This window comes from Clupea harengus, chromosome 20, assembly GCF_900700415.2.
Source record: "Clupea harengus chromosome 20, Ch_v2.0.2, whole genome shotgun sequence".
In the NCBI taxonomy this organism is placed as follows: domain Eukaryota; kingdom Metazoa; phylum Chordata; class Actinopteri; order Clupeiformes; family Clupeidae; genus Clupea; species Clupea harengus.
Window position 1 is genome coordinate 15,136,176 of NC_045171.1, and position 12,110 is coordinate 15,148,285.

General features: G+C 43.1%; 1 protein-coding gene across 4 annotated transcripts in view; it reads left to right on the forward strand.

Moving 5' to 3' along the window:
• The first annotated feature begins 1,824 nt into the window (after positions 1-1,824).
• mtmr10 (myotubularin related protein 10) overlaps positions 1,825-12,110 on the forward strand; it is a 43,178-nt gene continuing 32,892 nt past the window's right edge. Inside the window, exons 1-6 of one of the 4 annotated variants that reach the window (XM_031586952.2) lie at positions 1,825-1,901; positions 2,083-2,409; positions 2,504-3,297; positions 3,395-3,860; positions 3,990-6,332; positions 6,791-6,851. In XM_031586952.2, coding sequence (XP_031442812.1) covers positions 6,276-6,332; positions 6,791-6,851 — 118 coding nt within the window. In that variant the 5' untranslated portion in view covers positions 1,825-1,901; positions 2,083-2,409; positions 2,504-3,297; positions 3,395-3,860; positions 3,990-6,275. Of the gene's footprint in view, positions 2,410-2,503; positions 3,298-3,394; positions 6,333-6,790; positions 6,852-12,110 lie in introns of all 4 variants that reach the window. The other 3 variants (XM_031586953.2, XM_031586956.2, XM_031586954.2) reach the window with 3 other exon arrangements.

Sequence of the window (12,110 nt, forward strand, 5' to 3'; positions counted from 1 at the left end):
CTTAGCGTAAAGTGTTACCAGTGTTATTCCAACAACACACACACCCTATTGGAAACATTCATTCCGTATATTTGTTAGAGGAGTGAATTTGCTGAAGTATCATTTTATTGGCTGACGTCCCCTCCTCAGCAGCCCGCTTGAGCTCACCACTTCCAGCGCTAACATTGCAAAAATAGGTGGCTATGCTGCTAGCCCCTGCCTCTACCCACCTGGGGTTATGTTTGGCTGTTTTCACATGATCTTTCACATCTGCGCTACCACCATGGCTTACAGAAAATGAGGTTTTGCAGTGTGTGCAGAACGCTGCATAATCATCGCCCTGGACTAGCTATGGATATAGCCTGACCATTAAAACGAGACAGATAGAAGAGGCTTTTGCAACAATGTTTACAAATATACATTGTAACGCTGTTCAGTCTTCGGTTGCTGATCTGCCTTTGACTCTTGCCTTCTCTCCCCTCTTTTCACGCAATTGTTTTGTTGCATTTGCTGCACGTCGCGATGTTTGAATCTTTTTGTGCGAAATACAGCCACACTTTTGACCGTTTACCTTTCGGTATTTTCTCTGTTAAAAGGTTGATGGCTAGTTCTGTTTGTGCTTGCTCTGTGAAATGCTGCCTGCTCTTCACCGTCATAAGACTGTTGCTATGAAAACACCAATGAGCGTGAGCGACACAGGACAAAGTTTACATTGGGAGCTGGGGCAGTTTTACATGTGCCCCACGGAATCTGCCTAGCGACCGTGTTCAATTGGCGCAGGGACCGAAATGAAGCACCGAAATCTGCGTTGCATTTCGGTCCGGGTAGGTACTGGTTGTATTGGAACCGGTTCCATATTGCTACCGGTTCTTGGTACCCAACCCTAATAATGAGACCACATCGGCTATGTAATCGCTGACAACCGGGACAATTTCATAGTGGTTGGCGTAAACCGGGACATTTTAGCGTCCCGACAGGTTTTTGTCGGGACTCGGGACACGCAACTCAAAATCGGGACTGTCCCGGTCAAACCGGGACGTCTGGTCACCCTACCCCAGTTACATGTGGCCTTCACATGCTTTCAGAAATATTGGAATTACGAGTTCCGAGCACATGAATGGTTAAACTTAGTCATAATCACTAGTGGGGAACCTTTTATATGAACCTGAGTTGCCAAGTTGTGACGTCAGGAAGGTGTGTCACTACCAAAAATGGCATTCAATTCAATTCAATTCAATTCAATTCAGTTAAATTCAATTCAATTCAATTTCATTTATATAGTGCCAAAACAATGGAGCAAGCACAAAGGCGGAAGGGGCAAGGAACAACTCTACTTCCCTAGAAGAAACCTTGAGCAGAACCTCAGCTCATAAGGGGGGGCCGATCTGCTTGGAACCGTCCGAGAAGAGAGATAGAGATAGAAAAAGAGAGGGGGTGGCAGAAGGGAACGAAGGAGAGAGGGAGTGGAGAGAATCAGAAACATGGCAGATGAATTCGTACACATATCAGGATAAGCATACTAGCATACATGAGGTAGATGTACACGATACATATGAACATAAAGATGGTATGTACATGGTACATACTAAATTAATGGAGGATAACATGGGGAGAGAGCATTCAATTATTGTACAACAGGCCTAGGTCTTCGTATGTCTATGATTCACTGATTAAGAGGTAATTTGGCTCTGATATTTTGTGATGAGAAAACATTGAACATAAAAACTGTGGCTTTGACAGGTCGTTCATTTCTTAAAATAGCTTCCTATTGGCAGCTGTAGGCAGCAACAAACACATTCGTCATGGGTGGTTCTCAGTACTTCTACTAACAAGAAGTCAAAGCACTTCCTTATACTCTCTCTTAGCTGAGATGGAGTCGCCAAGTTTGGTTTTTCTAAGCTGTTTCCTGATACAATGCTTCGGTAGGAGATTTTTCTTATATTAATGATCAATTTATTCTAAATGCGGATATAAACGTTCCTTGCTAAATGACAGTAAGGAATAATAGTAGTTTTAAATTGTCAGGTTAAAGATGTGCTTTCAGTATAGGGTTGCAGTAAAAATGTAACCATGAATCAATGACTGTGTTCTTTTTCCTTGAAGGGTCCACTCACTTTCATTACCTAAAGAAAGAGGAGGAGGTAACACTGTCTTGTGAAACATGTCAATGGGAGGCTGATGTGAATTCAGACAACATAGTGGACTGTGGTGTCATAGACAGTATTTATAAAACAAACTCAAAATGCCCGGCTCAAGCACAGGAGCTATGCCAAGAGATAAAGAGAAACAAATCCACCAGTTGTGAAATCCGTGTAATGAGGGGATTCTTTGCCTGTGTCAATGCTACATCTGACTCCTGCTTCATGTATCCATTCAAACCCTCTTCTCATCATGTGGAGTCCTTCATTGTTGCTCAGGCAGAACCAGACAGTAAGTGTAAATGTAGGCCACACTTTTTATCAACAGCAAGCTGAACTACATGGCATTTAGTATAATTCATTTCAACATTTCACTTTGTTCACAGTTGTGTCTGGACCTGTAATGGACAATTCAGTGCTTGTGTCTGGAGGAGAATCAATTAATCTGACGTGCGGTTTTAAGACAAACAGGAGTTATAACAATACTCCTTTCGTGGTGTACTGGATCAAGACTGGTGCTCAGAGCAGCACATGTCTGTATTCCTTTCATTACGCTACATTTGATGATAGTGGTGTTGATGACCACTGTGCCATTGACAGAGATCTTCTGTTAAGGAGATCAAACACATCAAGACACTTCCTTGTTGACAACAACCATTATTTACACATGGGACTTGGTTTCCAAAGGCATTCATGCTTATCTTCATATGCTTGACTAAATCATTATTGGTACATTCTTGACACTAAACTAAACTAAAGCATTTAACATGATAATGTTTGTGTGTGTTGAAGACAAATCAAATACCACCGGAAATACCACTGCTGGTAAATTCAGTTTGACATTTCAAATGAAATTAATAATATTGAGCCCAAGTAAATGCAATGCAATCTAATGCAAGACACAATTTGTCTCTAGAAAATAATCTTTTTTTTTTTAGGAACCCCCACATATGGTAGTACTGGTAAGCACAGCTGGAGGTGGGAAAGCATGCAGTTTCCTCTGTTAAAATACAAGGTAAAGCTGAATCAAAATCATATTTTCTGGTACCTACAGATTCTCATAACACCATGAGAGTTGGTGTATTAGTTGGTGTATTAGTACCAGTTCTCCTCCTCCTCCCTGTCATCATCATCATCATCATCATTATACTGCTGAAAAGGAAATCAGCTGAGACCAAAGGTGAAACATGTAGTAGTTTTTTTATGTAGTAGTATTTTTAATTAGATATTTTTTCATAAATATACAATTCAGCTGTTATTATGTTTTGTCTTTACAGTGTCTCAAACTGAAATAACTCAAAGGTAACATTTTAGATTTTTGTGGTTGTTGTTGTTTATTCATTTTAATTGTGGTGGGTCTCTGTAAATGAATGACAAAAGGGCTGTTAATCCAACAGTAACTGTATTGACAACTGTAAGTATAAAGATATGAGCGTCCACACTGATCAACCATAGGGAAAACATCTCAGAAATAGAATTTCACGTTTTAATTTCGATGCCTTTCAAATTTGACAGATTCTGATTGGCTGTTAGTTTTTTATCATTCGCACATTCGCTCTGAAAGTGATGCCCAGCAATATTGTTCTTCATTCCGTTATCGTTATAATGTGTGCTGTACAAGTTGCCATTGTAATAAGCTCGAGTGATATGTGTTGCTTTTCTCTCAACTCTTCCCCATGCTATCCCTCCTCACTGCTGTCTCCTCTAGATATCAGAACGGGGAGGGAGTGGATGATGACGACTGTGAGTTTCCAGAATTGTTGTTTTTAACACTGAGTGTTTTTATTCTGCTTGAAAATGAATTTATTTGGCTTAACAGTGAAAATCAGTTAGCACTGAAGCAAGTTATTATATTTGTAATTATTCCTGAAGGTTCCCCTTATGCGGTGGGCCAGGGTGAGCAGCAACCAACGTACTCACTCGTACAGCTGACCAATCAGAAGACTGACCCTATGTTCAGTGGGGATGGAGAACTCACTTCAGACCCATCAGCAGATGAGGCCATCATGAGGATGAACTCCATATATGAAACCTCAGGTCCATAGTCTCAAACTGCCTGTCAGGTTCTTGTGTGAGTTCTGAGTCAGGGACATGAGAGGACTACTAGACATCCTGCATAAAGACCAAGATTACATGATCGGCCTGTTTATAACCCGTAAATAACCGTATTAGTCCTGTTTCAGTTAAAATGAGGAAGGAACTCTTGCTGTCACAACTTCCTGACTGAAACCTAAAATTCCGCCAGATTAATTCGTTTCTCTCTTTAGTCTTGCTATATCCTATAATGATCCAGTTCCCTGCAGTTTCTCACTGTAGTCTTGCTATACCCTGACCCAGTTCCCTGGAGCAAGTTCATTGAATATCCAGAAAGGCAAGAAGCTGTAAAATGGACAGCTTGCACACGCTTAACACTGGTAGTTGCATCCATTATTTTTCAGTTAATTTTTCATTATATTTAAAACACCTGTATGAATGAATGTTCCACTTTTTGAGCTATGATTTTATAGGTAACTAGTGTTGGTATCATCTTCAAATATATTTTGATGGCATCTGGTCATATAAAAGGCCGATAAACACACCTTCTGTCCCCACTGGCTGCCCAGGCTATGCACTATGCAGTTCTGTAATCTGGCTCAGAAACCCTGTGAAAATGTAAGGAAACCTTTGACAGAACAGTGTTGCCAACTATATCTCCAAAAGACACCAGTGTCAACTGTGCTGTTGTTGTTTGCAAGGCCTTTGCATGCCTTTTAGATAGTTAGCTTGCTAGTTAAATAGTCACTCATTCTCTACGTGTTTTTCTGGTCTGTACAGGTTAACTGGTGGTAACCCTCAGATACTGTAAAGACAACAACCTGTTTATTACACTGAGGCTGTACAGAACCAAAACGATCTCCTGTCCTTGTCAAAGTATTGCTTCCACCATACCTACAATTCTGTTGGCCTATGTTTCCAGGACCATCTTTGGTACAAATTCATTTTTATTTTGTTTACGGCAGTCTACTTTAGGTGGCTAGGTTGCTGCGCTCCCCACTAGATGGCACTATTGTGCTATACTTTTCACCTTAAAGTAGGTATTAATATGTCTATACCACTGGGAAATCTTCGAAGTTAAGCTTTTTCAAAAATAATTCAAAAGATCAGGCTACTTCAATACACGTCGGCGTAAAATTATATAACTGAAATTACATAGCTAAATATGCATGAAAATGTTGTTTTTAGGAGCAGTCACTGGTTTTAGACCTGGATTTTTGCCCGACGGTTTGTCCTCCCTTGCGTTCCATAGCTCAAATCTTGCTCTTAATGTGATACATTTTCCATGATTAATTTAATCACAGCGTACACTATCTATAACGCCTGAAAGCGGTCAAGTTTTATAGTCCCATCTGGAGGAGTGGGCTAAGGAATCCCAACAATAACATTGCAGGCCACACCCCCAACACAGTTGCAGGAGGGGCGCCAGAACATCCATGCTCTCGGCCCCTCCTCTTCGTGAATATGGCTGCAGCGTTTCCATTGCAAGCTGCTTGCGCGAAAATGTTGTCAATGATGACCCCCGGTTAGTTGACTTAGTTGAGATATATCTTAACTGTCTAAAGGAGAAAGGAGAGGAGAAGCTGCGATAGTTTATTGCCCTACTTTCAGTATATATCCTGTGAATGCATCAAGGATGCAAGATTTTCGCTAACGTTGCACGGACCAGCAACAACCCGCTGGTCGGTCGGGTTTGACGTTGGCAAAGTTCGGCAATTTAAGATTCATCTGTCAGCTGCTCACTGTTCTGCTATAGCACTTGGATTTTATTTCAAGTCAACCAACATAGTCTGCCTGGGGGGCGACGGAAAGAAACGGGAGGAATTGTGCGTGTGAGGTGGTCCCGTGTCTGGTGAACTAAATGGGGATTTTCAACTCAAGACTATGGACTTTATTAAAGCTCAGGCTTGGAGATCATTAGCCAGCAGTAGCTTGGTAGCCTGCTAAGATAGGTAGCTAACCAGCTAACATTTAAGTCGATTTGTTTGGATGTTGAACCTGTCCACTGTGCAGACTGACCAGCCGTGCACTGGACAAATATTTATGCGCCCACTTCGGTCGTTTTCTGAGTCGAATAATCTGTGCAGTGTATTAAGGTAGCTCTTCAGCTAACTGGTTGCTAACATGTTTTCGGTGAAGCCGCTGAAGCCGACATTTAAGTCCTATCTCCCCCCTTTACAGGTGAGTGGTTGGCTGAAGGATTCACATGAAATTTCGGATTTCATGCCTACCAAACTGATGACTGTTATACTAGCCACACATTTATTGTTTGACAGTTTGATTGTGATTTCAAAGTCAATCACCACAGTCATCCATATGGATATGATTTCATTTGGATATGATTGCAGATGTACTGTTAGTGTTTGGGGGTTTATTTCAATTTGATAATCTTGACAGATTTGCAATTTAAATTTGCACTTGTACTGGAATTGGGATTTTGCAGTTGTTTGTAACCAACTTGTCAAAAAACTGCCCTGTAACCTGTACATAACCTGTTACTTGCACCTGTAAACAACAACAACCTTACTTTTATGAGTCTGCCATGTTTATCTTAACTTCTGCTAGAAATGAGATTGCTAGCTCAGAGGCATAAATAGGGAATGCGTTTGTCTTAAATTGAGTTTGTGTACAATCCACAGACTGACCTGAAGAAAAGTCCTCAGCTGACAATCCGGAAACTTGAGGCAAAACTCCTCCCAGGTGAGTTCTCCCCCTGCCCGACCTTCATGAGGTGAAGGCAGTCACAGGTAAAGGACAGGCAAATTAGAAAATGTATCAAACAAGTACTTACATTAAATAGAGGTTATCATTGCTGTTCACTTTCCTTCTGCCGTTAGTGTGAACCAAAGGCTGCCATCACCTGTAAAGCTCTGCATAAGCTCACCAATCTTTGTGGCTGGCAAGAGGTTTTTTTTAACGTGCTTTAGTGCCGCAGTACAAACTGTTTCCAGTAATGACTTTGTTTCTTTGAGTAATGCCATTCCAGCATAGTGCTGTGCAATTTGTGAGGTGAAGGGTTTGTCCTAAGATTGTTGTGGGTGTCCAGTTAGACCAATAAGAGTTTGATGGAACAATGTGTGTGAGTTTACTGCAACCATAGAATCTTAATCAACTTTCATTCCCAAGATTCTTTGCTGCAGTCTATAGACTCCTTGGAATCTTATACAGAGCATGAGCACTCTCTGGTAGCAGTCTCCATGGCGATGGAGTTCTGAAGCCATCTCTTTCTTTTCTGTCTGCAAACGGCCACGCATAATTTAGCTAACAATAGCTTTGAGCAAGTCTGTGCTTTCTGGCCTCTTACCCATAGTTAGTGTGTGTGTGTGTGTGTGTGTGTGTGTGTGTGTGTGTGTGTGTGTGTTTGTGTGTATATGAGTGAAGAGAGGATTTTGTGAATGCCTGAAATGATTAATTTCATACATGACTTCAAAGCCCCCACCCCCACCGCCTGCCTTATTTAACAAGGATGCCCACTTTAGCTGTCATTGCATTCTCAGTCTGTGTTCATAGAGCCATGTGAAATTTTAATGCGTGACTTCATGTTCATGGCCCCAGCACTGACCTAGTTTGTGTTGTGCTGGGTTGTGTGTTCAGTCTAAGACATTTTCCTCCTCCTGGTGAGGACTCAGGGACTTCCTCTTAGGAGAGTTTTGATATCAGGTATGTGAGAGAGAGTGACCTGTTCCCTGGCATCCTCTCCAGGCCTACTGCCCTTGTACACCTGCAGGTAATTGAGGCAGACTTGTTTTGTGAGAGTGCCATCAGCAGAGATTTGGCATACCAGAGATAAGGTTGAGGGTTATTAAGTGGCACACACTACTACTTCATGCTGAATGTGGTTACAGTATGGAAGACCATGGACATGTTGTCCATGTCAGTTTAAAAGAATGATGTGTATTTTACCTTTTGGCTTTTTGAAGAAAGATTGCCCTTCTTTTTGAAATTGATTAAGTTATTATTAATGAATGAATTAACTAACTATTATGGCTGCTTTCCGCGGAGTTCGTCTCCGTGGTGTTGTTGATCGTTGCCACTCGAAGTCAATGCTTTGTGTTCCACCAGCTGTGTTACGGCACGCTTCAGAACCGTCTCTGCTCTGCTGTTCTATTTTTGACGGACGCTTTTGGGGCGCTTCTAAAGCAGTGTCGCAGGCGGAACGGAACACAGCGAGACTTGGTGGAAGTCCGGGGTCAGAGTTGTCCCTCCACCCCCCTATCTTATGCTGTGGTTGTACCCAAATTAACTAGCAGGCTGACATGTTCTTCTGGATGAGGTTGTGGACTAGCCTGATGTGAAATGTTGCCTGTCTGCACATCATTAGAAAAAAGCCATTCTTCGTATGCCTCTACAGCCCTGTGTTGAGTGGGCTCATTTTCCCTGGTTGTTACTGTGTGTTCCCTTAAACAGACACTAACACTGCAAATAGTCTGCTAATCGGTTGTGTGTCATGGCAATATAGGAAGTTTACAGAAGGCTAATTTCATCAGACTCCAGTAACACTGTCCGGCTTTGTGTATCTCAGAGCTCCAATGGGAAATGGGAATGTCCCGACAGGCAGGAGCAAGAGAAAGTGAATTGGGACTAAATGGGAATAACTTTGGGAATTGGAATGAGGGAAGCAGAAGGCAGGACTTGCAGCTAGGGTAGCTGTAGGAAGCTGCATCCTCAGTTAAACCAGCGTACGGGGAAGCCCACAGTGCAGCATCAGGGGTAGACAGTGATGAAGATGATTATTAGAAGAAGGAGGAAGAGGTCAAATACTTTTCAGAATTGCCACAGGACCAAGGTACGAGCAGGACTGGAGTGCTGGCAGTGGAGGAATTGAAGGCACACAGCTGTGGAACACAGGAGGCGTATAGAGTGAAGGGCTAGAGCAGAGGACTCAGGAGCAGACTTTGTATTTACATGTAATCAGTCTGTGGGCGCTTTAATCCAAAGCTACTTTGAGTACTGGTGGAACCGATCGTTTATCAGTATGTTCTGGTAGAAAATGAGCAAATTACCTAAGGGGGTGTTAGCAACGTGCTCTACCAGTTGAGGTACAGGAACATGGGAATAGAGCTTGTAAAATTAGTTTTACCATAGATATGCACTGTGGTTGCTATACCACTTTGTCCTGTTCTGTTTGAGACACTGCCCTAATAAAAAGGACCTAGGATGAATGAATAAATCATATTTGATGTCAAGCATTTCATCCTACTGTTTCAGCATTCTTCATAATACCTGAAAAACACTACATTTAAATAAAAATTAAACTAGTACTAGTCAATTCCTTAAAATAGAAATAAGACTACTTTTTGCACTCCTAAAACTTAACTAAAGCTAAACTGAAATGAAAAAACAAACAAACCGAAAGACGATCAAATTAGAATAAAAACAAATGAAAATGTTAAAATTACAATAACTGTGGTATGGACACAGTACACTATAATGAAGATCGCAGGAGTGTGCAGGAAGAGGAGGCATAGGAATGTGATCACAGCAGAGGGATACTAGAGTGAGGGTGAGAGAATCTGGATATTACAGAGGGGCATTAGAGTGAGAGCGAGAGAATGTGGATGTTACAGAGGGGCATTAGAGTGACTGAGAGAGAGAGTGAGAGAATGTGAATATTACAGAGGAGCATTATAGTGAGAGAGAGAGTAAGACAATCTGAATATTACAGAGGAACATTAGAGTGAGATAGAGAGTGAGAGAATGGAGGAGAAGGCTAAAGACTGAAGCTGGGGGAGTAAGGAGAACTGGACAGCAAAACGGCAGTAGCAGACCAGAGGAGCGAGAGACCAGAGGAGCGAGAGGCCAGAGGAGCGAGAGGCCAGAGGAGGCAGAGACCAGAGGAGGCAGAGACCAGAGGAGGCAGAGACCAGAGAAGCGAGAGACCAGAGGAGCGAGAGACCAGAGGAGGCAGAGGCCAGAGCAGCGAGTGGCCAGAGACCAGGAGCAGCTGAAGCAGTGGCTGTGGCAGCAGCAATGGGAAGAGGAGTAGAATACCCAGAAGTAGGCAGTGGTTAGAGCTATTACTAGACCATGAGTACAGCTGTGAGTGGAGCCATGTTTAGCACTATGAGGAGAGCTTAGTGTAGAGTGATGCTGTGAGTATATATATGCACCCAGCGGAAGAAGAGAAACGGGAAGAGAAGCAACAGGAGAAGTTGGCCCTGTGTGAGAAACCGAGGAGGAGAAGGCCGGGGACAGACGCATCGGGAGGTACAGGAGAGTCTGTCTCCAGTGACAAGTGAAGCATTGAATTTGGAACAGAGGAAGGAACAGGAGCACTAAGAATAGGTTGTGGGGAAGTAAAAACACCTAGAGGAACGTGTCGCACAAACAGGCAGTGCTGTGGTCAGTGGTTCATCAGGTTGCGGGTTAGGTTTTGGACGGAATAGTTGCATTTCTTCCACGTAGCAACACAACCAAAAAGTCATCCCTGCATGTGTATTTTTGTCGCAAAGTGCCGAAGTCTCGTCTGGTCCCTCAAGTCCCGGTAGGAAAAGACAGAACAAGATCAGAGGAGGTTAGTGGAAGTAGGAGCGTTCATTCTAGCAAACAGGAGGACAAGTCTCAGAGCTGACTGAGAATGTGGAGAGGAGAGGAGACTGTGAGGAAGAAGCCAAAGCCTTGAGAAGCACTGAACGCCCAAAGCAAGAACGTGAGGCAGTGACCTTGAGGAGGACTAGAGACAAATGCTTGTCACAGAAGTTATGAGCATTTGGGAGATGATACAGGGGTAGCAGAATAAGGTCTGTTTTAAAAATGTTTTAAACCAAAAGTGTCAGAGGACCAAAAGGGAGAGCTGTGAAGAGGAGTCTGAGGTTTGAAGCGTTACAAGTGAAACGGGAACCAAAGCTAAAGGCAGTCATTCTGAGCAGAGGGATAGTTAACCCAGCAGCAGGGCGGGGTCTGTGATAGACCAGTAGTGTCCTCAGGCCTGGTAGAGGACCTGTAGAGAGGGCTGGGACATTACTGTAGCTGTAGTCTCAAGGAGTCGCTGTGGCCCCAGCTGTTGATAGATTGATAGATTGATTGATCTCTAAAGGAAAATTGTGTTGCAAGTGTTGCAGCAGCACCAAATCACAAAACACACATAACTTAACAGACACTGAAGAAGGTAAAAGACACACTAATAATATCAGTGTGTGCGTGCGCGTAATACTACTGTATTGTATTACTAGATAAAAGAAACAGAATTGCATTGTCACTCAGAAGATAAGCCTCCTCTTCAGGCATAGAGTGGAGTCATTATATATTGCTATGGCCGTTGGCAGGAATGACTTCCTGTAGCGGTCCTTAGTTGAAGTTGCCTCCAACTGAGAACACTCTGCTGTCAGACCAGTAGGCTGTGCAGGGGATGTGAAGTGGTGTCCACCATGTTGAGCAGTTTGTGCAACATCCTTCAACAACCAACCATGGTGGATCCAGAGTAGTCCCTTGCACAGAGCGACCCTTCTTCGTCAGCCAGTTCAGTTTCTCAGAGTCACAGGCTCTGATGCTGCTGCCCCAACAGCAAACTGCACTAGCAACACCAGACTGGTAAAGATATGCAATCTGTGAGGCCTTCCCTCTGCTTTATAATTAAGCAGCGCGAGATGGACCTTCCCTGTTTCCAAAATAGATGACCCGCACATACTTTCCCTCTTTTAAGAGCTGACCCACACAAACACACAACCCTCTCTTCAGTATGTGTGTGTGCGCATTTTTCATGTGCGTATGTGTGTACACAGTGGTGTGTGTTTATGTGTGCTTGTATATGCTGGTGTGGTTGTGTGTGTGTTTTTGCATGCTGTTGTGTGTATGTGTGTGTGTGTGTGGGGGGGGGGGGGGTGTTTGTGTGCGTGTGTGTGTGTGTGTGTGTTTGGGGTGGGGGGTATGTGTGTTTGTGTTTTTGTGTGTGTGTGTGGGATTTGTTTTAAATCGGACATGGTAAAAACAGGCAAAGAGCAGAGCTCAGGGTGACCCAGT